Source organism: Candoia aspera, chromosome 1 (genome assembly GCF_035149785.1).
Source record: "Candoia aspera isolate rCanAsp1 chromosome 1, rCanAsp1.hap2, whole genome shotgun sequence".
Taxonomy (NCBI): domain Eukaryota; kingdom Metazoa; phylum Chordata; class Lepidosauria; order Squamata; family Boidae; genus Candoia; species Candoia aspera.
The window spans coordinates 905,038-928,991 of NC_086153.1; the positions used below are offsets into that span (position 1 = coordinate 905,038).

Sequence of the window (23,954 nt, forward strand, 5' to 3'; positions counted from 1 at the left end):
CCTCCTGGGGTTCCTTTCCCAGCCTTGAGACCAACGGCTGCCCTGGTGCTGGCTTAGAGCTGGGGTGGTTTGGGGCCAGCATGGAACTGGGACTCCATGGCTGTTGGGGGGTGAGGACCAGGAAGCCCCCCAGTCCCCTGAGAGACCAAGCCGCGAGGCCTCCCCTCTCGTTCCCCAGGACGTGGATGAAGCCCATTATGCCTACTCCTTCAAGTACCTGAAGAACAAGCCCGTCAAGGAGCTGCGAGACGACCAGTTCCTGAAGATCTTCCTGGCCAAAGAGGAGAACCTCCTCACCGTCGACATCTGCGTCGACATGAAGGGCGTCGAGGGGTGAGTCCGCCCCGCTGCTTCGCCCCCTGGTTGCCCCGCCCGGTGGCCTGCCCTCGGCCTGATCCCGGCCCTCCCTTCCAGTTACGGAAATGACCAGACCTACTTCGAAGAGATCAAGCCCTTCTACTACCGGGATGAGTTCAGCCACCAGGTGCAGGAGTGGAACCGTCAGCGGACGCTGGCCATCGAGCGGGCCCTCCGCCAGTTCCTCTACCCACAGATGGCCAAGGAGCTGATGAACAAGCTCTTGGTGGAGGCCAAGGAGTTTGTCACGAAGGTGGGTGCAGGATCAGGGCCTGGCCTGGCCTGGCCTGGCCTGGCCTGTGTAGAGGCAGCAGAGGATCTGCCCAGAAGGAGACTTGGCGGGGGGCATCCCCGCAGCCCTTCCCATCACGGCCAGGGATGAGGCACGCTGGGGTGCTCTGGCCCTCAGGGCCCCGCAGACCTTGCACTGTCTTCAGCCAAGTCCCAGACCCAGACAAGGGAAGGGTCCTTCCTGGCCTTGCTCCTGGCCCTGTGGCCCTTCTCCCTCTGGCGCCGAAGGGCAGAACGGCATGAGGCAGAGCTGATTGGCTGCGTGCGGCATTCAGATCTGGGCGTTGTGCCCAGCCACCCATGCCATCCCCTCACCAGCCACCCCCTGCCCCCAATTCCATTGAAAGGCTTGCAGTCGGAAGCTGTACAACTGGCTCAAGGTGGCCCCGTATCGCCCGGACCAGCAAGTGGAGGAAGACGAGGACTTCATGGACGAGAACCAGGGGAAGGGCATCCGCGTGCTGGGCATAGCCTTCTCCTCTGCGAGGTATGGGGGGAGGCTCGGGGTTAGCATGCACGCTGCCCACTGGGTCCTCCCAGCCCGTAACCAGCAGTCCCGTTTGCAGAAATCACCCTGTCTTTTGTGCCCTGCTGAACGGGGAAGGTGAGGTCACCGATTTCCTGCGTCTGCCACATTTCACCAAGCGGAGGAACGCCTGGCGAGAGGAGGAGAGGGAGAGGAAGGTGAGCCGGGGCTGGGGAGCTGACAGGGGCAGCCAGTTGCTCCCAGGATCCTCGCTGTCTGCCACGAGCAAGGAAGTGGAGCCGCGGCCCCTCTGAGCCTTCATTTGAGAAGCTTTGTGGGAATGGCTAGCTCTGTTGCTCCTGCAGCTCTCTGGGGGAGATGGGAGGGCTTTTCCCTCCTTTTCTTTCCCTCTCCCTGGCTTATTATTTTGCTTTTCTACCAATCTTCCTCCCAAAGAGCCCAGAGAAGTAAGGGAAAGCAAATTCTCTGTAAAAACCATCTAATTGTTACCGAGGCAGTTTGGAAGGACCTTCCCTGGTCAGATCTCCTGATTCTTTCCTGGGGTCACGATTCAAGGATAACGGTGCAAGTCTTCAGTCTGTGAAGTCTATCATGGAAATCAGCGCAGCCATCCCCAAAGGCGCTGTGAACAAAAGAGATGGGCGGTGATAGAAATTTGGGGGAGATGGGCGGTGATAGAAATTTGAAATATAAACAAAAAAACACTCTCGGCTTGAGCTGAACGCCAGTGGTAGCTTCCCTTTTGGCTCCCCAGCCAGAGGGCCCCAGGAGGGGTGAGGACTTGATAGGGCCCCTCCTGAGGGCCATTGATATTGGCCTCATCAGTGAGGAACCATCACGCTGAGTTCACCCAACAGAGATACTGGGGGGCTATCTTCCCTTAACCTGTAATGGCCAAAGAAACCGTAGCTACATTGTGGTTTAACGCAACAGCCTGGTTCACACAGCATGCTGACCCTAGTCCCCCAGTCCCAGTCCTGTGAGTCTATCCAGTGTTTCTCAACCGTGGCAACTTGAAGATGAGTGGACTTCAACTCCCAGAATTCCCCAGCCAGCCCTGCTGGCTGGGGAATTCTGGGAGTTGAAGTCCACACACCTTCAAGTTGCCACGGTTGAGAAACACTGGCGTAGTCTGTAATACTGGCCCACTCCAAGGGTTGCCTGTGCTTCGGTTTGGGTTGCTGTGTTGGACTTGGTGGTCCAAAAAATCCCTTCCCGCTCTGGGATGCTGCATGGTGGTCCTAGATGGGAGACCGGGAGGGGTCAGCCTTGTTCTCCCTTCCCTGCCATTTAGCTCAAATAGCTTGACATAACTCACCAGCATCCCCCAAATGTCCAGCACGGCAGCACCCTACTCTGCACGCTAACTAACCCGGGCATTCATTTTTTGTTCCCTGGAACTCACTGCAGCTGAATAAATCCTCTTCAGTCTTCACTGTGTTAACTCAGTCAGAAGGTCAATCCAGCTGCTCAATATTTTTTTCCGGATTCTTGGCAGAACAGAAACCAAGGGCACCTCCCTGGGGGAAGTGTCGTTTTATTCAGCTGAACTTGGGGGAGAATAAAACGTTTTCTTTCCTCTCTGTCAAGCTTCCAGTGTGGTGAGGGTGGCAGGGCCTGGATGGAGCCTCCCTTTTGCCGAAAGCCTGGGGCTCCACGTTTTTTTCTCCCGTGCATGACTGCCTTTTCCTTGCCGTAGGCTCAGGATGTTGAGACCCTGAAGAAGTTCCTGCTCAGCAAGAAACCGCACGTGGTCACCATTGCAGGAGAAAACAGGTAAGCTTAGGACTGACGTGTCTCGGGGCCTCTCCCCAGCAATGCCCTGAGCTCAAATCCCCTTTTGCAGGTTTATTGTCCCTTTACGTATTTCTAAATCCTTTCCTTCCTCTTCCGCCACTTTTGAAGATGCTCACAGGGCCTTATGACATCCTTTATGATTACCAAGCGCATCCTGAAGAATGTCTGGAAAGACTTTTTTCCACTGCAGTCTGTGGGCATTCCTTCCACAAGAGATGCCTTGGAGCTGGAGGCCCCTCGCCCGCTTATCATGTGTTAACTTGTGCTGTTACCCGTATGCTTTCTTTTAAGAATTTGCCATTTCTGTTCCTTTTGTAAACTAGGGAGGAGTGACATTTATTTTTAAATGTTGATATGCGCTTCATGAAGTGCAAGAGGACGCAATGGTAAAAGTTGGATATTTTTCAGTTTCAGTGGGAAGTGAAAGGGCATCTTTCACACACAGACACCTGGTTGAGAGGGAAACTTCCTTTGTCCCCCCTCCCACGCCAGCAGAATTGTTTGACTGGTGGTGTTCACGTTCAAACTGTCTTGCTCAGGACTTAGCTGGCATAGGAGGGTGGGCAGAAGAAGCTTCCCTTCCACCGTGGGAGAGAAGAGAAGCAAAATCTTTAGCTTCTCATTTAAAATGGAACATCTGGATTTTTGGCCACCTGGTGCAAGAGGAAAGGGAGCCCGCAGGCACCATCACTCCTGTGGCTAAAATTCTGCCAGCTCACTTTCCCTCAGGACGGGGGGTGTGCTGGGGCCAGCCCTGTGCCGCTCGACCGCCAGGAGCCTGCAGCTCCTCCTTTCCAGGAAGAGCGTCTTGGAAAGGACAAGATCCAGGCGCCCCCAGCCTTGCTTCCCTCATTGCCCCCGGCTGTTTTTCCTTTCTGTGTCGTGTCTGTCAGTCTCCAGACGGCCGCTTTAAAAAGCAGGCCTTTTATCGGCACGAGGATTAGTGTGGTCATTCTAAGCAATTGCCAACACAGTGCCAGGTGCAAAAAGACAAATTGGCAGCTGCTGTAGGGAAGCGCAGGATGAAATGAGTCGGACACCTGCTTTCTTTTGCGAGCAGTTGTCAGCTCTGCAGTTCACCCCCAGACGGAGGGAAAGCAGGACCAGGCCAGCTCGCCTCATGGAGCCTTTGCCTAGTGGGGGTCCTTAGCTCTTCCCCCCACCTTATTTTTCTCAGGGACGCGCAAATGCTGATGGAGGATGTGAAGCGCATTGTCCACGAACTGGAACAGGGGCAGCAGCTTTCCTCAATCGGCGTGGAGTTGGTGGACAATGAACTGGCCACTCTTTACATGAACAGCAAGAAATCCGAGGTAACCCTGAGAAGGGCCAGGGCCTCGAGGGGGAAGGGGGGCACTTCTTGCTCCGCTGCTCCTAGACCCGCCTTCTTGCTGACTCCCCACTCTGCTCTCAAAGATACATTGGCGGTTGCAGAGGTGGTTATTTAATGCTTCTTAATGCTGGTGGCAACTTCAGAAGTGGGCAGGTTGGCGACGTGCCATGTGCACGGACATTTGTATGCAGATGGTGCTGAAAACCGAAATGATTTGCAACACATCTTAGACTGTACGATGCAGTGAGGAGCGTTGATCTGAAAGTGCAGATATCAGAGACCAAGGCAGTTGTATGGAGTGATGCAAGTTACACATAAATAGCAAAAAAAGGCAGCAAGAAGAATAAATCTGTGTACTATTAGTAGGATCTTTACTAAAGAAGGGGGAATGGAGAAATCCTAGAAAGGTGCAGATACTGGCAGAAAGGTAGCGAATAATATGCAGCCTTTAGGAGGAATGACTGTTTGCCGAAAGAAGTGAAAACATCTGCTTACGTATCAAAGCGAGAGCTGGATGTGCCAGTTCAGTGGGAACAGGGTCCTTAGGAAGGCGTGCGGCAAGACAAGAGGAGATGGGGTCGAGAGGGAGCAGAGTGACCGGTACGAAAGGCATCTGAGCGGCGTGGCTGGGTAAAGAGAATAAGTCGGGTGAACTGCGAACAGTATATTGAAGAGAGAATGCGGAAGGGAAGGCCAAGGAGTCGTGGTTGGGTGCAGTTAAGGAGATCCTGAAAAAGAGAGAGATGACAGATCCAAAGAACAAAGGCCGCCTGCAAAGCCACGGATGGATCTGGTGAAAGCAAGAAAGCTTTGCAAGGGTAGGAAAGGACGGAGAGCGATACAGAACGCTGTTCCAGTAACCCAGAATGAACGACATTTCCTTTTTTTTTCTTATCACCACATGCCTTTAATTTCTCTGTCTCCTCCTCCTCCTCACCCCTCCCCTGTGCTATGGATGGTGTTGTTTATCCCCAAATGATGGCTAGGTGCGCATCTAGGTTAGGCAAACTTTCTCTAGAGCCGGCTTTTCTGTTTACCTCTTGTTTGAAAGCGATGGTGCTTTTTCAAGGGAGGACTGTAATGTCAGCTTTTCTGTTTCCTTTCATTCTTATTTCTAAGGGTCCGTTTTTCTTTGGCTTGTATTGTAAGTTTCCTTACATGAAGTATAAGTAGTCCTCACTTAATGACCATTTGTTGAGTAATGGTCCAGACTTACGACGGTGCTGGAAAAAGTAACTTACAGCCGGTGCTCACACTTACGACAATCACAGCATCCCTGCAGTCATGTGATCATGGTTTGGTCACTTGGCGACCGGTCCACATTTATTTATTTATTTTTATTATTCAAATTGTATTACCGCCCATCTCCCCCAAAAGAGGGACTCTGGACCATCTCAGCATCCTGTGGTTATGTGATCTCCATTTTTGACCTTCCTGGTCGACTTCTGGCAAGCAAAATCAATGGGGAACCGTGTGATTCGCTTAATGACCCTGTGGTTCACTTAATGACCGTGGTGATTCACTTAATGACAGCTGCAACAAGGTCATAAAATCAGGTCGGATTCGCTTAATGGCCGTTTTGCTTAGCAACCAAAATTCCAGTTCCAATTGTGGTCGTTAAGCGAGGACTGCCTGTAGTGTAAAGAAATGCAGGTGGTGAGAACAAGGCTACTATTCCACAGGTGGTAGAAGCACTTTGGCTTGGTTGCAGCTGAGGCTCCCTGGCCTGCTTTGTTGCTCCTCCCTCCAGCCCCATCCTCAGATGGACCCCTCCCGTTGACTCTTCTTGCAGAACGAGTTCCGGGACTACCCGCCGGTCCTGCGCCAAGCCGTCTCCCTCGCTCGCCGCATCCAGGACCCGCTGGTTGAGTTTGCTCAGGTCTGCAGCTCTGACGAAGACATTCTCTGCCTCAAGCTCCACCCCCTGCAGGTAACCCCAGGGAGGGCCTGCCTGGAGGGCTCTTCTGGCCTCTCACGAGAGGGACAGATGGGCCGGGAAGCTGGGGAATTGGTCCTCCTTTTGCTGAAAACAGACCTTGGCTCTTAGTCCTTACCAGTGGGAAGGTCTTGAGCTGTGAGGGTCCGAAGGCAGATGGGGAGAGTCAGGAAGGTCAGCGGTGGGGTGGAAAACCTCTGTCGCTTCCCAGCAGAGCAGATCATGCTGGGATCCTGAGCGGACATTTGTCGCTTGTTCTGTTGTGGGGTTCAGCTGCAGGACAGTGGGGTTCTCTCTTTCTAAAAGATTGGGGGGGGGCTGTGCTGCTGTGGGTGTGCTTGGCCAGGCTGCCCGAGAATTGAGAGAACGGGAGCCCAGAAGCATATGGAGGGCCACCAGCCCCCCGCCCCCCTCCACTTCCCGTCTCAGCCCGAAGCCTCCTCTCCGAGCTGTCTGGACGCCCCCTCTTCCCTTGGCTGGATTCAGCAACCCGCCTTGCGTGGCAGGACCGTTGATGCGCTCTTCCCTGTGCCCGGCCAGGACCACGTGGTGAAGGAAGGCCTGCTGAACGCCCTCTACTGCGAGTTCATCAACCGCGTGAACGAGGTGGGCGTGGATGCCAACCGCGCCATCGCCCACCCGCACAGCCAGGCCCTCCTGCAGTACGTCTGTGGCCTGGGGCCCCGCAAGGGGACTCACTTGCTGAAGGTGGGTTTCTGCTGCCGGCGGGGGAGGGCAAGGAGACCCTGTGGCTGCTCGGGGCCTGGAGAACACCCAAGCGACTCTTCCGGCTCCCCCAGGCCCAACCGGAGGGCACATCCACTTCCTGCCCTGGGTTCCCTTTCAGATCTTGAAGCAGAACAACACGAGGCTAGAGAACCGGACCCAGCTGGTCACCATGTGCCACATGGGGCCCAAAGTCTTCATCAACTGTGCTGGGTTCATCAAGATTGACACAGCCTCGCTGGGAGACAGGTTGGTGCCCAGGGGTGCTGGGAAGCAGGCCCTCACACGTCCGCAGCTTGAGACGGCTGCTGCAAATGGGGCCACTCTCTCAGCCTGACTGCGGGAGCTGCGAGCAGCCGCCTCTTCTGCAGCCAGCAGTGGCTTCTCCGGTCTTTGTCTCTCCCTTTTGACATTGCGTCTCTGTGCTCCTAGCACGGATTCCTACATCGAGGTCCTGGATGGGTCCAGGGTGCATCCGGAGACATACGAATGGGCTAGGAAAATGGCGGTCGATGCCCTGGAGTACGATGAGTCGGCTGAAGATGCCAATCCAGCTGGTGCCCTGGAGGAGATCCTGGAAAACCCGGAACGTCTGAAGGATCTGGACCTCGATGCCTTTGCAGAGGAGCTGGAGAGGCAGGTGAGCAGGATCTCCTGCCCCAGAGAAGCACCTCCCTTGGTTTCTCCGAACATTCACAGCCCCGGTTCCCTCTCAGGGCTACGGCGACAAGCACATCACCCTGTACGACATCCGGGCTGAGCTGAGCTGCCGCTACAAGGACCTGCGGAGCCCCTACCGGTCTCCCAATTCCGAGGAGGTCTTCAACATGCTGACCAAAGAGACACCCGAAACCTTCTACATAGGTAGGTGCGCATGGCGCCCATCGCCCAGACAGGCAGTGGGAAGAGGTGTGGGAGTCCGACTCCCTCTGCGGTGAGCAACAGGCAGGGCCAGCGGTCAGGTATGTCGAGTGCTGAGGCTCCGGCGTTTGCAGGGCCCGGTTCCTCCACTCTGCCAGTAGTCATGGCGGACGGCTGCATGCTCCTTCTGCAATGGAGGCAGTTTGTCTCTGATTACTACCGGAGGGGGCCTGCCTCTGGGCCTCCTCTTGGCATCTTGTCGGACGCTGTGAAAACAGGACGCCGGTTTGGCTGCCTCACCCAGTGTAGTCACCTTCCCAGCTTTAGCGGAAGGGGGGGCCTCGCCGTCTCCCCATTGCTGTAAGAGTAGATGGCAACCCAGGTTGTGCCAAGCTCTCCTTGTCCGGGTTGATGCCTCCCCAAAGGTCTGGCTCCTCTTGTCCTCAGGGAAACTGATCATCTGCAACGTGACGGGAATCGCCCATCGGCGGCCACAGGGCGAGAGCTACGACCAGGCCATCAGGAACGACGAGACAGGCCTCTGGCAGTGCCCCTTCTGTCAGCAGGACAACTTCCCTGAGCTGAGCGAGGTAGTAGAGCCTGCCTGACCATCGGGGGGGGGAGCTTCCCCAAGCCCCTCTTTCCACCCCCCAGAAGGCGCTGCGTTCTTGGGGACAAGCTCTGCCCCATCTGGGCCCGGCCGTGCCGCATGGCTGGCTAACGTGACGTCTCCCTCTTTCCAGGTCTGGAACCATTTTGATAGCGGCTCCTGCCCTGGCCAGGCCATTGGGGTGAAAACCCGACTGGACAACGGGGTCACCGGTTTTATCCCCACCAAATTCCTCAGCGACAAGGTGGTCAAACGGCCAGAGGAAAGAGTCAAGGTGGGTCCCCGGGGGAACCGGCCCAGGCGGCTTTGTTAACGGCCAGTTGGGACGTTCGTGGCCTCTCCCTCCACGCCCTGCAGTGCGCCCAACTGCGCTGGCTTGTCCCTCCAAGCAGGGAGCTGGCATTTTTGAGCCCCACACCAGTCTGCTGTTCCAAGCATGCTTCTGCTCTGCACTTTGACCGGATGGTGGGAGGCCGGCCAAAGTAATTAACAGGCAGTGACCACCCATTTGTTTAACAGGCTTGTTTTCTGCCTGGCAGCAGACCTCCAGTATGGCAAATAGAAAGCAAAACATCAGGCTTTCCTGGGGGGCGGTGGGTGTGGAGGGGGCTCCAGTCTTTCCAACCAGAGAGCTGGATGTCTGTGCAGCTCCTGGCCTTTCCTGGGGATTGGAGCCTTTGAAGGTGGGGTGGGAACAAGGAAGCGAAAGGGGGGCCCTCTCCAGGCCTCCCCTGCAGCCAATGATTCTTCCCTTCATATTGGCCAGTTCTGTAGCTGTGCCATGGGACTGTCACCCCCTGCTCAGTCAGCAGTTCTTTGGCAGCCTGGGTCTCGGTGAGGCCAGAGGCCCCTTTGAAAGGCCCCACCCCCTGTGCCACCCTCCGGAGCCCAGACATTTTCAGCAGGCATTTGGAGATTTTCCTGACGGTCTCACCAGCTGCCCCACCATGCCGCTTGTCGAGCCCTGGAAGTGAGATGGAGAAGGCCCATGAGGGGCCTCTTGCTGTGCTGATCTCAAGACCCCCTTCTTTACCCAATTGAATATTTGTACCCATCTATTAAGAGAGCCAGGTTGGTGTCATGGTTAAGGCACCAGGCTAGAAACTGGGAGACTGTGAGTTCTAGTCCAGCCATGGACACGAAACCGATAGGGTGACCTTGGGCCAGTCACCCTCTCTCAGCCCTCGGAAGGAGGCAATGGCAAACCACTTCTGAAAAACCTTGCCAAGAAAATTGCAGAGGCTAGTCCAGGCAGTCGCTGGGAGCGAACACTTGACTTGAAAGCACCAAAAAAAAAATTGTATCTGGTAAACAAAGGAGTGTGCCCATCTATTAATGGTCCATTTGTTAATTAAGGTTATGGAATTATGCAGCTTTATTATATGGTCTTTGGGTTGTAAAAACTGTCCACAGTCTTGAGACAGGATAGTATACAATTTAATTAGTTAATTAACTAATTCAGGTGCTTTTATACCACTTCAGTCAGTAAGAATCTAAGAAGTGGCTTATAGCAAAAACATCAACATTATATAGATCACGTTTGTTCGTTTGTTTATCAAATTTTGCCACCACCCATCTTCCCCTGAAAGAGGGACTCTTTAAAGAAGCATCAGTAAATAACCACGTTTTAATAATCTAAATTCACCTCAGGTACTTCCACCCCACACTCCACAGTCCTGGATGTTCTTTGGGAAAGCCAGGTTCTTAGTTTCCTCAGAATGAGGCACGAAGATGCAAATCTTAGTATCAGGTGGCTGGGTGTCCCGCAACAGGGGAGCCCTTGCAGAAAATGCCTGCCTGAGATGCCTCTCCATCTCCCACATGTTGGGGGGAGCTCCCAGCAAATATTTTCTGCTGCAGCCTTAATTCTATTTGGAATAAATGTTTCTGCAAGTAAGGACTCCACACCATTCCTCACTTGTATTTTATTTCTTTATTTTTATAAATAATTCAAGGTGGCGAACCTACCTAATACTCCTTCCTTCTCCTATTTTCCCAACAACAGCAACCCTGTGAGGTGGGTTGGGCTGAGAGAGAGAGACTGGCCCAAGGTCACCCAGCCGGCTTTTGTGCCTCAAGTGGGACTAGAACGCTCAGTCTCCTGGTTATTAGCCAGCACCTTCACCACTAGACCAAACTGGCTCAGAAGATGGGAGCCAGCGTAGCCCTCACAATACTGATGCGTATCAGATGTCTCTAAGGGTAGTCCCATGTGGAACAGGGTGCAGTAGTGGAGCTGGCAAGTGCCAAGGGCCTGGATGATAGTTGCCAGGGCTTCCCACCCTGTGGACCATTACAGCTGGTGCACCAGGCACCGTTGGGCAAAGCCCCTTCCAACCATTACTTCTCCGGCTGCTTCAGCAGGAGCAGAGAATCCAGAGTCCCCCGCGTCCTGGCTTTCTCTGGGGGAGCTGAACTCCATCAAAAGCTAAAATTGGCATTGTTCTGAATCCTGTCTGCTTCTGAACCAGAAGCCACTCTGGCTTGCTAAGGTTAGGTCTTAACCTGTTTCTCCCCAGCTGGACACCGAGTCAGGACTCCTTCCACATCTGCCAAGCATCTGGGATAGAGGCGCATCACTGGGTATCAGTGGCGTATTATTCATACTGTGCCCCAGAGCGTTGAATGATGTCCCACAGCAGCTTTGTGTACCCATTAAATAAGATAGGGCTGAGGGCTGTGGCACCCCATATTTCCTCCCCCTCACCCAGCTGGAATCACCCACTCAGGAGGAAGGGAAACTGCCACCAACTGAGACCCAACCCTTGCAGACCATCAAGAAGGACACTGGTTGAGGCCATCAGAGCCACTAAAACGTCCAGCAGGACAAGTAGGGTTGTGCTCCCCACATCTGGCCCCACAAGGCCATTGATGAGAGCAGCCAGTGCATTTTCTGACTGTGAAGGGTCCCGATGATCCTCTTTTCCCAGAGTCTTTTAGACTTACCACCCACCACCCACCTCACATTCCCTAGAAAGGGAAGGTTGGTAACTACAGATCAAAGCTCCGTGCCACCGTCAGGGTCTCCTGATGGACAGGTGCCACTCTCCTTCCATTGCATTAGGGTTGAGGCTGGTGAAATCCAAGTCACACGTACCCATCCTTATCCACTCAAGCTTCAGTAACGCTAGGCTTACCTCTGCATACCCAGTGAGACCTGTTCCTGCTGCCCGGCATCCATTTTGAACACCTTCCCTCCTTTGCAGGTGGGGATGACTGTCCATTGCAGGATCATGAAGATTGACATTGAGAAGTTCAGTGCTGATCTGACCTGCCGAACCTCAGACCTTATGGACAGGAGTAACGAGTGGAAGCTGCCCAAGGACGCCCACTATGACTTTGCGGCCGAGGCTGCCGATCACAAGCAGGAAGAAGAAGTGAAGAGGAAGCAGCAGCGGACAAGTGGGTCCATGGTGGGGCGTGCCGGGGCCCGGCCCTCCAACTTGGGAATGGAGGGGGGCACGTGGATCCCCTGCCAGAGAGCTTCAGGTGCAAATGGCTGGCTCGCCTTTTCCTGCAGCATACATCAAGCGCGTGATTGCTCACCCGTCCTTCCACAACATCAACTTCAAGCAGGCCGAGAAGATGATGGAGACCATGGACCAAGGCGATGTCATTATACGGCCCAGTAGCAAAGGGGAGAACCATCTGACGGTCACCTGGAAAGTGTGCGACAACATCTACCAGCACGTGGACGTGCGGGAGGAAGGCAAGGAGAATGCGTTCAGCCTGGGGGCCACGCTCTGGATCAACACCGAAGTGAGTGGGGTGGGAGCAGCTGGGGAGCAGGGAGGTTCCCTCCTGCCTGGCCCCGTCTGGGACTTCCGCCCACCCTGTCTTCCCTCCCAAGGAGTTTGAGGACCTGGATGAGATCGTAGCCCGCTACGTCCAGCCGATGGCCTCCTTCGCCCGGGATCTGCTCAGCCACAAATATTACCAGGAGTGCAGCGGAGGAGACAGGAAGGTGAGGAGGGAGGAGTGTGCCCAGCTTGTGGGCCCGCCTTACTGTGGGTCTAGGAGCACCTTTGTTGAAGGGCATCAGCTTTCACGAGCTGCAGCTCACTTCATCAAACACAAATGTTATTAAAAGGTGACAGCGATGCCTTTTAATAACATTGGTTAGTCGGAAATGGCGCTGTAAGTTTCCCTCCGGTTTTGGGCTGCCTGGCTCTCCTCCCACAGAGCTTCTTGGGGTAGTGGGCTGGGGCCTCCCACCTCCCAGGTGGGCTGGCCTCCTGTCTGCCGAAATCTGGTCTGGTGGACACTGCTGGGTTCAGTTCTGCAGGCAGCAGTTTGCTCATAGCCTTCACACGAGGGATTGTTGGAATGGCGTGTTTTACCACCGAGGGCTGCCTTGGACACAGGGCTATAGGCGTGGGAATGTAATTCTTTGGGTCCCGGGGGGTGATACCCCGTCTTTCCCTTGAGCGATGAGAAAGCGCCCAAGTCCCCCAGTGGGGGGGAGCCTCCATACGCGGGAAGCTCCGGTCATCTTCTCGCCCATCCCAGAAACTGGAGGAATTGCTGATCAAGACCAAGAGGGAGAAGCCGGCCTTCATCCCCTACTTCATCTGCTCCTGCAAGGACCTTCCAGGCAAATTCCTGCTGGGCTACCAACCACGAGGCAAGCCAAGGTAGGCGTGTCCCCACCCCCCGGGCCGGACGGTGGGGCTTGTGGGCTTCCCCGTGTCCTGGCCCAGAGGCTTTTTCACTGGCAAATGAAAAAGAGGCCTCCTGTGTGCAGAGCAGGGGTCCTGCTGCGGAGTGAAGCCCCTCCCCAGGCCCTGAGGGAAGCACAAGTGGGTGGGACGGCCACAGGCAGAGCTGCTCCCCAACTGCAGCAGTTGGGAGCCATGGAGATACGGCCGGTTCTCTGCATCTGAAACCCAAAATGTGCCCTTGGGAGTGTCTCACGCTTACCCCCTCCGGTCTCTGCCTTTCTGGCTTCCCATTGCGTTTCTTCTGGCAAACAGACAAACCTGAATCAGAAGGGAAGGTGGGTGGTATCCCGTTGTTGCCCCCAGGCTGGCCAGATGGCCTGTGCTTGCCAGAGTCGCCACCAAATTCTCTCATTGCCACAGAATTGAGTACGTGACGGTGACTCCTGAAGGATTCCGGTACCGCAACCACATCTTCCCCACGGTCAATGGACTTTTCCGGTGGTTCAAGGACCACTACCAGGACCCTGTGCCAGGTAACGCCCAGACCCACCCAGCTGCTGCCCCTTTCTGGTCCGTTGAGTGGCCAGACCTTAGCCAGAGGAAGGCCAGGGGACGCCTCCACGCGGAGCCATGACGCTGCCGGAAAGAGCAGCTGAGTCCCAGCGCTCTGCCCTCCAGCTGCCCCTCGACAGGCCGGCTGCAGCAGGCCTGCTGGTGCCTCTGAGCTGTGCCTGAGTCCCGAGGCCAAGAATGAATCTCTGCACAGAGCTGTTCCTTCTCTTGCTGGGTGGGGGGGGAGGCGAGGGTAGAAGAGGCTTGTTCCTTTCTAGCAGCTGCAATTGGGCCAATCCTGCAAGGCAGTTGGGGAGTCACCACTAGGGTTCATGGCCAGGCAGGAAGCTCCCCCTTCACAGTGGCTCAAGGCCTGTCTTCTGCCCCCCCCCCTTCTCTTGTTCAGTGAGTGTGAGGAGACACCCCCCCCGGTCTTTCCACCGTCCTGACGTCTCTTTAGCTCAGCCTTAAGGAAGCGGTGGGGACTGCCCTGTCCCCCCAACATCTGGGGGGCAACTGCCTGGGGGGGCGGTTCTAGGGGCGGCCGCAGCCTGCCAGAGGGGGCTCCAGCAGGGTGGGAAGTTGGTGATCCGGCGTTGTCCGAGTGCTCTGCTGATGTGAACGTGGGAGCCCATCTCGCTTACCCAGCCGTCGCCCGTCGTGCAAGTCTCAGCCAGCTGCCCGGCTTTCTGAGGAGGAGCCTCGGCCCCTCGCCTGTTCTTCACCCGCTTCCCTCCCTCTCTTCTCCCCTCCCCAGGGGTCACTCCCAGCAGCAGCAGCAGAACCAGGACGCCCGCATCCATCAACGCGACTCCCGCCAACATTAACCTTGCAGGTGAGTCTCTGCAGGCCCCCCCCTGGCATGACCTCCCCTCCCGGGCATCGCAACGTGGGCACGTCTAACGGCCTGCCGGGCATCGCAACGTGGGCACGTCTAACAGCCTCCCCCCCTCCCCCCTCCCGACAGATCTGACCCGCGCCGTGAACGCCTTGCCACAGAACATGACTTCTCAGATGTTCAGCGCCATCGCTGCCGTGACAGGCCAGGGGCAAAATGCCAATGCCACCCCTGCCCAGTGGGCTTCCAGCCAATATGGCTATGGGGGCAGTGGCGGCGGGAGCAGCGCGTACCACGTGAGTGGACAGGAAGGTTCTCGGCCCCACTCGAGCTGCCTGGCAATGCCAGCAGCCAGGCCCCCCCTCACCTGGGAATTGCTGGGCAGCGGGACGACTTGATTCCCAGCAGTCAGTTGCCCACAGCCCTGGCCACGTGCCCCAAGCTTGTTGGCCTTGTTGATCGTGGAGCAGAGAGCGAGCGCTGCTCCTGGCCGTGTCAGCTGCACACCAGATCTCACTCTCGGGGCTGCCCTCCCCCCGCTCCACAGGCCTGGCTGCCGTGGACAGAGAGGTGGAAATGGGCAGAAGACCGGGGGGGGGGCTCTTTCCTGCTGGAGGGGCCGGGGGGGAGGGTCCTGTTCAGCTGCCAGCGAAGGAGCTTCTCCAGAGAGTGCTGAGCTGGCGGGCAGGCGGGGCTCACTGATCGCCTGGCCGGTGGAGAGCTGGGACACAGTGATGTCTGTCCTGCACAGCCAGCAGGCGCTGGACGTGCCCAAGTGGGGAAGCCTTCCTTGTTCGCCAGAAGCCCTGCACTCAGTCCCCAGATGCAGCTGGGGAGGTCTGCCCTGGGCCTGGGGAGAGAACTGAGCATTCACACAACACCCTTAGCCTGGTTACTAAATTCATTTGTCAGTTTGCACAACAGATGGAACCCTCAACTAACCCAGGAGTGAGTGTGCAACATACTGAGCCAAGTCGCCCTGAGCAGTCTGTCGAAGGGCGCCTGCGAGGTCTTTAGCGTAATTCTTAAATAAAGGGAACACCCCCGGAGCAGCGCAGGGCAACTCGCTCCCTGTACAGCAGCCCCAAGGGTCTCGCGTCCCCGGCGCTGGGGGCTATCGTCTGACTGTAATGGCCCGGTTCTTCCCCATGAGGAGTGCTGCGCCACCAACCCATGACGTGTCTCTGTTGGATTCCAGGTCTTCACCACGCCCGCCCAGCAGCCGGTGGCCACCCCTTTGCTGACCCCCAGCTACTCCTACGCCACCCCGAGCCAGCCCATCACGACCCCCCAGTACCACCAGCTCCAGGCCAGCACCACCCCGCAGTCCACCCAGTCCCAGCCGCAGTCCCAGCCTTCCTCCAGTTCTGGGCAGAGGCAGCAGCCAAAGTAAGCGAGAGGCCCCCGCCTGTGGGGAGGGGCGGCCCCAGGGGGGCCGGGGGGTAGAGCTCCAGTTACTGCAGTTGGTGCCCGGTGGGACCCACCCCAGGAAGACGCTTTTCGCTGGTGGGTTGCCTCTCAACGCGGCGCATCAGAGCAGGCACTGGTGGGGGGGGCAAGGGCTGCCTCTCCTCCTGGGTCCTGGGAAGCGGGTTCCTGCCTCACATAATATTTTAAGGAATGGAGATCTTTTTTCCTTAGCTTCCTTATTTTTAGGTGTTTACAGATTCAGCTGAAGGGATCAAGCTATCTTTAAAGTTATTTTAGACATTTAACCGGATGGCTTTCACTCTGCAGCGGAGAATCTTTGCCTACGCCCTTGGATGACAGCCCCGTCTGCAGGCGTTGCCTTCCCGCTGGGTCAAATCCCACTGATGGGGGGGGCCTTTCCAGGGAAGGGTGCTCCCTCAAGAAACCTGAGGGCGTCTCCCAAGGGAGAAGCGAGGGCCAGGGGCCCGGCAGCCCTGCCTGCAGTCACGGCAGGAGGCCTCCAGGCCTCGGGGAAAATGGGATGGACGCCAGCAGACGCAGCTGCTGCGCAAGGGGGCTGCGCTGCCAGTCCTCACCGTCCTCCCTGTTTCCCTGCACAGGTCCAGCTCCGGTGCCAGCTCCCACGCGCCCATCGACTGGGGCAAGATGGCCGAACAGTGGCTGCAGGAGAAGGAGGCCGAGCGCCGGAAGCAGAAGCAGCGCCTGACCCCTCGCCCGTCGCCCAGCCCCATGATCGAGAGCACACCCATGTCTGTGGCGGGCGACGCCACCCCGCTCTTGGACGAGATGGACCGGTAGTCCTCCCCAGCCCGTCTCCAGCAGGAGCAGCAAAGCCGGCCCTCCTTCCTCAGCCACGCCACTCCGTCTTTTTCCTTTTTGCTTCACGCCAAGCGGAAGAGGTGTGCCAGGGACACCAGGCAGTGCCCTCCACGGGGAGCGGAGACTCAAGCCCGCACGATTCTTGGCACAGAGGCTGCCCTGCTACTGGGCGGGTGGCGTTCGGACAGGCCGAGGTGCTCGTGTGTTGCTGGGCCCTGCGCCCCCACGCCCAATCCCAGCTGCCCAGCCTTCGCCCTCGAGTTCCACGGCTGCCTGGCTGTGCAGTTGCACAGACACAAACTGGCAAGGCCAGGAGTGATGTGAGAAGACCATCTGATCTCCCTCTCTCTCTCCCTCTCCCTCTCCCTCTCCCTCTCCCTCTCCCTCTCTCCCTCGCTCTTCTGTGCTCAGTGGCTGTGATGATGTTCGGGGGGCTTTGCTGTGTGAGCTCTGAAGAGAACGTAGCCTCTGCCATAAGCCGGGTTTCTCTGGTGCTCTCCAGGACAATATTTATTCAGTTGTATTGCTAGAAAGGAAAGAAAAAAGCTGGAAAGCTGAACCCGGTCAGTGGCAGCCTTTGTGAACGAGCGAGGTGGGGGAGTCTGCTGCAGCGGCTTGGATGCCAAATAGCGTCTCTCTCCCCCCCCCATGTCCCCTTCCAACAGCAAAAGAGGGAATAAATGGTGTTTCTACCGACTCCGACTCCTCCTCCAGGTTTTCTCTGGCCTGCCTGCTAAAGAGGAGGAACTGAGGTGCCCGGCTGGCGTGTTCCAGCTCCTCCAGTCGGTCAGCGACCATTGGGCAAAGGAGGGGCTGAATCGGGTTTGCTTTGGAAGAACTGGCTGGTGTTTTTCAGAACCAAAGGGGGCTTCATATTGGCAGGGAGCTGTGCTTCTGCCCGTTGTGGGTGGGCTCTCTGCTTACTCTCGGGGAGACCAGCAGCTGGGCCCTTCTGTGGAGCAGCCCCAGCCTTCTGGGAGTGGAGCCTGGCCGTTGGATCAGGAGGGCAGCAGGCCCGCCCGCCTGCCTGCCCGGCTGCTGCTCCCTTGGAGGACTCGGGGCACCATCTTTGGATGCTGCCGGTGTGTCTCGGTCTGTTCTCACGGGGTGGGGGTTGCCACCCTGAGGGTGAGCCCGATGCTGCCTGCAAAGCGAACACTTCCCCTCGGTCCTGCCACAAAGTCTCCAGGCTGACTCTTTTTAGCGCTGCGCAGCGGGAGGCAAGGGGACGGGGCTGGCCAGCGTGGGCCATTGTGCTGGCCCATACTGGGAGTGGGCAGCAGGGGGCACGTTCCTCCGGGCCCCTGAGGCGCACGCACACACCCGTGAGCCTGGCTGGGCAGATGCTGCTCCTGGAGGCAGGTGGGGCCTCCTGCTCTCCTTGGCACCTGTGGCAAAGGCAGGCTGCCCTTCAGGGTATCTGGGATCCTCTCCTTGCCATTGGCAAGCGCCTTTTACCTCCTTGGATTCAGGGCCACTCTGGCCCTGGGCGAGGCAGGACTGGAGAGAAGGGAGCAGGCGCAACAAGCTGCCATTCCCGTAGGCCGGAGGAGCAAGGCTGGTGGAGCAAGGAGGCCGCTGTTCTGGGGCTTGGGCCAGTGAGACCAGAGGGTGGGTGGGAGAATTAAATCGCTGCTGCCGTTTCGATCTTTAATTCGGTCTAAATGAGTGGGCCCTTCCCGCTATTTTCTTGAGGGTGCCCCCCCTCCCCGCATACTTCTGAGGAGCTGAATGTGGTTTTTGCCGAGGCATAAAAGCGATCGGATCGGGCAGGCCGGGAAGAGCCAGCGATGAGCCTCTCGGGACATTTATTTTAAAGCAGCGAAACCGGAGCCCCGTTTGGGGGCCTGCAGCAGAGCCTGGGAAGTGGGAAAGGCAGCGGGAGGTGGGGAGCCCCGGTGGCCGGCTCCCTCGGGCAGCCTTATCCCCCGGAGTTAGTCTCCTGGCAAGGCGCTGGGGGTGTAACGCGCTCATTCTCAGGCAGGGTGGGCGCTGGCCCCCTCCCCGAGGCCCCCCGGCTCTGCGGCAGCTCCTGGTCAACGTGGGTGGGGACCGGCCTGGGCCCTCCGGAGTGCCCTTTCCCATCCCTCGGATTTGGCTGCCCCGATCTCGGCCCCTGCGGGGGCGCCCTGCCCGAGGCCGAGGGCGACGCGGTACAGACTGCACGAAGGGCGCTTGTGCTCGGCTCGTTGGTTTTTATTCCTTCTCGATTAAGGCCGGCCGAGCAGACCGGTCCTCGGCATCTCAGCCGCGGGTCCCTCCACCCCAGAGAGACCCGCTGCCGGTAGTTTTCTGACCCTCACCCATCCCGGGGAGCCCCCGCTTCCTCCCCCGGGTCTCTGCCGGGGACGGAGCGCCGCTCACGGCGTGGCGGTGTTGCCTCTTCCTCCTGGAGCAGCTTCCTCCTCCTCCCCCTCCTCCTCCCCGCTCCCCCGGACGGCCCAGGGGTGGCGCCTTTGAGCGGGAGGGTCTGCATGCTCCCAGGCGGAGCCCCCGCCCCCGGCTCAGTCCCTCCTGCGCCAGGCTCGTCACTGAGGATGGCATTGAAAGCGTCCCCCCGCCCCACCTCGGGATGCCCGCCTGGGGCCTGGGCGCCCCCCTTCCCCGGGTCCTGTCCGGCCAGCTGCTTCAGGGAGATGGCGGCCCCCTCCCTGGTGGGGCGCAGGAGGGGCGCAGGGGCGCCTGCCTCGGCCCGGGCGCCTTTCTGCTTCCTCTTTGCCCCCTTTCCTTTCCTGCCTCGTCTCTCCTTCCCTTTCCCTCTCCGAGGCTTGGGGGGCGAGCTGCTCGGCCGGGGGCGGGGGCCGGGGGAGGGCCGTCTCTGGGCAGTCTGGCCTGGCTTCCGGGGAGGAAGAGGAGCGGAGCTCCCCGCTGGTCGGAAGGTGCTGGTGGGGGGAACGGCGGTGGAAGAGGCCGGTTGCGGCCGGCGTGTCGCTGGCGCGTCTATCCGTTCGCCTCCGTGCTCGAACATCACCGGGTCCTGGAGGACGGCGACAGCCGCCGTGCTGTAGTTCTTGCACCTGGGGAGGAAAGACCCGCGCGGGGTGTGTGGGTCCTTTGCGAGGGGAGAAAAACTCCGGGGGGGGGGCACAGAGCGGTTCCCAGTCCCAGGTGGCTTTAAAGCAAGTGAGCGATCAGCTTGGAAGCCGAGAGATCAACTCAAGGGTCCGATTTAAGCCCTCCATGCTCCCGTATTAGCTGCACCCACTGGATGCTTTGCTCAAAGTGGCCCGTGAGGGATCCCCGAAAAAGGCAAGGGGAAACCCAGTAGGAATCTTGCCAAGGAAATTGCAGGGACCAGGTCCCCAGGGTTAAGTGAGGCCCAATTCGCATGCTGCCTTGCCGTTTCTTTCGAGGTGGGGGCCAACCTGGCCGACGGCTGGCTATTCTCAGCATCTTGTCCCCAGCCGAATGCCACTTAAAAACAGGAAGGGAGTGGCTGCCGGACTTCCCCAGGAGATAATCTCCCTGCTGGCTTGTGCTCACCCCAAAGGACCTGCTCGGGGTGTGCCGGTGACCTTGATCTGCACACCCATTCTGTCCTCCTAGCCCACCCCCAACCCCTTCACTGTCCCGCAAAGAAAAGCTTCAGTGTGGGGTGGGGAGAGCAGGGGTGCCGTAGACACTCTGAGGAGGGGCATTGGCCAAGTCCCTTCTGCGGAGGAGGCCCTGCCTGCTTGTGGGGGTGGGGGAGCTCAGCCTGTGGGCAACCTACTCACCACACGTAGAGGTAGGACTCCACACAGGCCTCCTTGTAGGCCAACTCGAAGCAAGGCACCTGGATGATGTTGAAGAAGGCTTGTCCCACCACGCGGGAAGAGGTGTCATTCACAGCACTCAGGCAGTCTTTCAGCCTGTGGGGGGCGGGGCTGTATGAGTCACACACTCATAAGGCCTTCTGGGGCATGCCCCAGGTAAGACTGAGCAGAACTGCAGGCACCCCAGCCAGGGGTCCCATGCTGGAGAAGGCTGCGCACGGGCATCTTGGCCTAGCACTGGCTGGCCTCATGCAACAGGCTAGCCCAAAATAGGGCTCAGGGACCAGAGTGCAGGGCCTGCAGCATCAGGCGGCCCCTCTGTTGAGCGAGGCATCAAGCCAGAGCGGAGCTTGTGGTGGGATTCCAGTCGCCAGGGGCCCTGCCAGAGACGGGACTCTCCCATGGCAGACAGGTTTGGCTGGGTGGGGGCCCAGACTCGGGGGGGAATCTGCCGGGGCCTGCGCCAGCCCAACTTTGCTCAGGCCAAGAAGTGGTTGGCCTTTCTTAGTGGGTGAAGCAGCAACTGAAGGAGCAGATCCTCCCGAGACTGGCAGGGAGGGCCCCCAAGTCCAACCACCATTGCACAAGCCATGGCTTCAGGCGGGACCTGAACTGCATACTGCCACCAAAGAGAGATGATCAGCCTGGCGGGTCTGTCAGCCCAAGACCCACCCCACAGGAGCACCTTTGCAGCCTGCAGAGGAGTCCCAGGGGAGAGCAAGGGGGGAAATGCGGGGGCGGGGGGAGGACAGGGGAAAGGCCTTCTTGTGCCCCAACCCTATGACTGTTTCCCAAAACAGGCTGTGAATCCTGCCTGTGGGCTGGCCAGGTTTCAGCGTGTTATGTGCAACCAGGAAACTAGTTAAACCATGGTTGAGCTAGCTGTGGGGAAGCCATTTGTGAGAACCAGCCCACCACCATCAGTGTTTGCGAGAGGCCCCTTCCCAAATGCACCACTGCTCTTAGCACTGCACCAGAGGTGCCTGGTCCCAGGCCACCTTCAGGGGCCTCACCAGCACTGCCTTGCAGCACCGAGCAGTCTTGCCTGATCCCCCAAACCAGCAGGACCGAATTTGGTTATTGGGATGGGAGACCACAAGGAAATCCTGAGTTTACAGGCTCTCCTGGGAAAAGCCCCTCCACAGAAGAAGGGAATGGCCGAACCCTTCAGTACTGTTGCCACGATAATGGCGTGGATGGGTCCACAAAGCCTCCAGGAGCCAGGAGTGGCTGGAGGTACCCAGCCCTGCCCGCTGCAGCCATTGATGGCATTTTCATCACACAGATGGGGGGCTGTTTCAGGCCCTCCGTTCAGGAGAGGCTCTGCTTGGGGGAATCAGGGTCTCTTCTCCCACCCTCACCTCCTGTCACAGTCACAGTGGCTGATGGTGTGCCAACGCAGGTTGCGGTGCCCGTACTTGTAGGTGAAGGGGTAGATGAGGTGCTGGCAGTGGTCGTGTTCCCGGCAACACTTGTCCGTTTCCTGGTGCTCTCCTGCAAGGGGGTGGGGGCAGTGAGGGCTCGTGGCTGGAGCGGGGAGCAGCACGGAGACCCACAGTCTTCCCCGCTCCCGGCCACAACTCCTACTCCAAACGGCTCCGTTGGTATTAGGACCACAGGCTGGACTTTCCAAGGCAGGATGCGGGGGGCGGGGCAGGAAGTGCCTTGGCTTTTTCCCAGGCAGGCCTGTGCCACTCAGAGCGGCCCCTCTGCCCACGGCGGGCACTGCAGTCCCCTTTGGCCACCAGAGCCTGGCTGTGCCCTCTCCCATCCCGTAGCAGAGGCCTTCCCCCTGGCACGACAGTGCCCGGAAAACTTCCGAGAGCGCCTCCTCATGGAACTCCCCGCCACAAGACAGAGGAGGAGACTGAGCGGCCTCTCCAGGCTCGGGGGTCCTGGCCGAGCAGTGCCTCCCTGTTCCGAGGACGTCCGCCCGAGGGTTGCGGGCAAGAGCCGCCCAGCGTGGCGGACTTGGCTGGGCTGGAGCTAGGCAGCCCGCCTCTGCTGGGCTGGACCACAGGGGCGCCCCTGCTTCGCCTACCCAGCTGCTCGTAGCTCTCCGCGATGTTTCCGGCCCCGCACCAGAGGGTGCCCGGGTAGGTGAAGCCCCGCTTGGCTCGCCGACGACCCCCCGCGGCCGAGCCCGGATCCCGCGCCCGCTGGCCGGCGCCCCCTCCGCGCAGCGCCAAAGCCGTCGCTTGCCCGCCGAGCGCCCGGGTCTCCGCGCAGAGCCGCCCGTCGCTCCCCCGGCTGCCGAGCGAGCAAGGGGGAAGCCCGGCTCCGGCCACCGCCAGTAGCGCCGCCGCCACCGCCGCCACTGCCGGGCCCATGGTGCGGGGCTGCTCCTGCCCGCCGCCGGACGAGCTGTCTTCAGCACCACCGCGCAGAGACAGCGCCCGCGGGCCCGCCGCCTTTTAAACCCCGCCGAGCGGTGGCCTGATCCCCGGGTGGGGCGGGGGAGGAGCAGCTGCTCCCCACCACCCAGGTCTGTCCCAGCTCTGGGGGCTTGGCGGGCGGCCTTTCCGCGGGGGGGCGGCGGCGGGGCGGCGGCTTCCCCAAAGGCAGAGGCCACTGGCTGCCCTGGGAAAGGCTTTCCAGGAGAGCTGGCTTCTGGTGACTCAGTGGAGCCTCCGGGTGCAGCTGCAGTCTACCTTTTGCTGCCAGCACCCCATGAATAAACTCAGTAGATCCCGGTTGCTTCAGTGTACCACTGGGACTCCCGAAGGGGAGTTCCTTCCCTCCCGCTGACCCGTCGGGCAGCTGAGAGATGGCTGCCCAGCACCGCCCCATCAAGAAGCCAGCGCTCCAGGCTGATGTGGCTGCAGGCCGGAACTGAGCTGGAAGAAGCTGTCACAACATTTGACGGGCAGCCAAACCACCACACTGGTGCCACATTCCTGTGGGGAGGCTTGGAATGGGACCTGTGAAGGACAGGTGTTGAGCAAGGTGCAGATCTGCCAAGCACAGGCAGTGAGTCTTGATGGTCCCTCTCCTCTGAGCCCAGCCTTCACTCCTGGCCCAGCCTGGCAAAGGTCCTTTTATGATTTTTTGATTTACGACAGTTTTATATGCCCTATCATACAAGACATTTCCAGGCATTTAAGAACTTTTTAAACCTCAGTTGGCCAACCAAAAAGTTCTTACCTGTAGCAAAGTTTGTGCATACTTCAGGGGGGGAACACCCCAAAAGGCCCCTTCCTGGCTGAAGTCAAACAAAAACTGGCCTCAAATAGCCTCTGATGCAGATATGAAACTTGGTGAAGGAATCAGAGAAGAGCAGGGACATTTTTCTTTACCTCCCCCCCGGCCCCTGCCCCCCACCCCACAGATCCTTTTTTCCCTCTTCCCAGAGAACCCATCTGCGCTGCAGCGCACAGAAGAGGAAAGGGTTAGGAGCAGCGTTGGCCACTTTCCCTGCCAACAGGCCTGACCGAGAGTTACCTCCCTGTCCCCCTGTCCCCCCCCATCCCATCTCTTGAATTCTCCCCCGGCTTCCAGGA

At 58.5% G+C, this 23,954-nt stretch overlaps 2 protein-coding genes across 2 annotated transcripts in view; one reads left to right on the forward strand and one right to left on the reverse strand.

Moving 5' to 3' along the window:
* Positions 1 to 17,393, forward strand: part of SUPT6H (SPT6 homolog, histone chaperone and transcription elongation factor) — a 34,789-nt gene extending 17,396 nt beyond the window's left edge. The window contains exons 16-37 of the mRNA XM_063295409.1: positions 179 to 333; positions 415 to 610; positions 996 to 1,135; positions 1,215 to 1,332; positions 2,835 to 2,911; positions 4,110 to 4,245; positions 6,058 to 6,195; positions 6,742 to 6,909; positions 7,049 to 7,176; positions 7,360 to 7,567; positions 7,644 to 7,791; positions 8,236 to 8,378; positions 8,532 to 8,672; positions 11,605 to 11,800; positions 11,919 to 12,157; positions 12,249 to 12,362; positions 12,908 to 13,032; positions 13,480 to 13,592; positions 14,369 to 14,446; positions 14,579 to 14,745; positions 15,648 to 15,838; positions 16,480 to 17,393. Of these exons, the coding sequence (XP_063151479.1) occupies positions 179 to 333; positions 415 to 610; positions 996 to 1,135; positions 1,215 to 1,332; positions 2,835 to 2,911; positions 4,110 to 4,245; positions 6,058 to 6,195; positions 6,742 to 6,909; positions 7,049 to 7,176; positions 7,360 to 7,567; positions 7,644 to 7,791; positions 8,236 to 8,378; positions 8,532 to 8,672; positions 11,605 to 11,800; positions 11,919 to 12,157; positions 12,249 to 12,362; positions 12,908 to 13,032; positions 13,480 to 13,592; positions 14,369 to 14,446; positions 14,579 to 14,745; positions 15,648 to 15,838; positions 16,480 to 16,678 (3,318 nt within the window). The 3' untranslated portion in view covers positions 16,679 to 17,393. The remainder of the gene's footprint in view (positions 1 to 178; positions 334 to 414; positions 611 to 995; positions 1,136 to 1,214; positions 1,333 to 2,834; positions 2,912 to 4,109; positions 4,246 to 6,057; positions 6,196 to 6,741; positions 6,910 to 7,048; positions 7,177 to 7,359; positions 7,568 to 7,643; positions 7,792 to 8,235; positions 8,379 to 8,531; positions 8,673 to 11,604; positions 11,801 to 11,918; positions 12,158 to 12,248; positions 12,363 to 12,907; positions 13,033 to 13,479; positions 13,593 to 14,368; positions 14,447 to 14,578; positions 14,746 to 15,647; positions 15,839 to 16,479) is intronic.
* Positions 17,394 to 17,899: 506 nt separating this feature from the next.
* On the reverse strand, positions 17,900 to 22,791 carry PROCA1 (protein interacting with cyclin A1). Its single transcript, XM_063291083.1, has 5 exons — positions 22,496 to 22,791; positions 21,816 to 21,948; positions 20,416 to 20,550; positions 19,003 to 19,716; positions 17,900 to 18,257 (listed from the first exon to the last, which is right to left on the reverse strand). Exons 1-5 carry the CDS (start codon positions 22,782 to 22,784, stop codon positions 17,900 to 17,902), a joined length of 1,629 nt encoding a protein of 542 aa, XP_063147153.1. The 5' UTR covers positions 22,785 to 22,791.
* Between the last annotated feature and the right edge of the window lie 1,163 nt (positions 22,792 to 23,954).

Bases quoted from the DNA above. Each gene is read 5' to 3' on its own strand.
- PROCA1 (XM_063291083.1), bottom strand. From the start codon at position 22,784: ATGGGCCCGGCAGTGGCGGCGGTGGCGGCGGCGCTACTGGCGGTGGCC. The intron at 21,949-22,495 runs GTAGGCGAAGCA...ACCCCCTTGCAG, and splicing joins GGAGAGCTACGAGCAGCTGG to GAGAGCACCAGGAAACGGAC. The intron at 19,717-20,415 runs GTGAGTAGGTTG...TTTCCTCCCCAG, and splicing joins GAGTCCTACCTCTACGTGTG to GTGCAAGAACTACAGCACGG.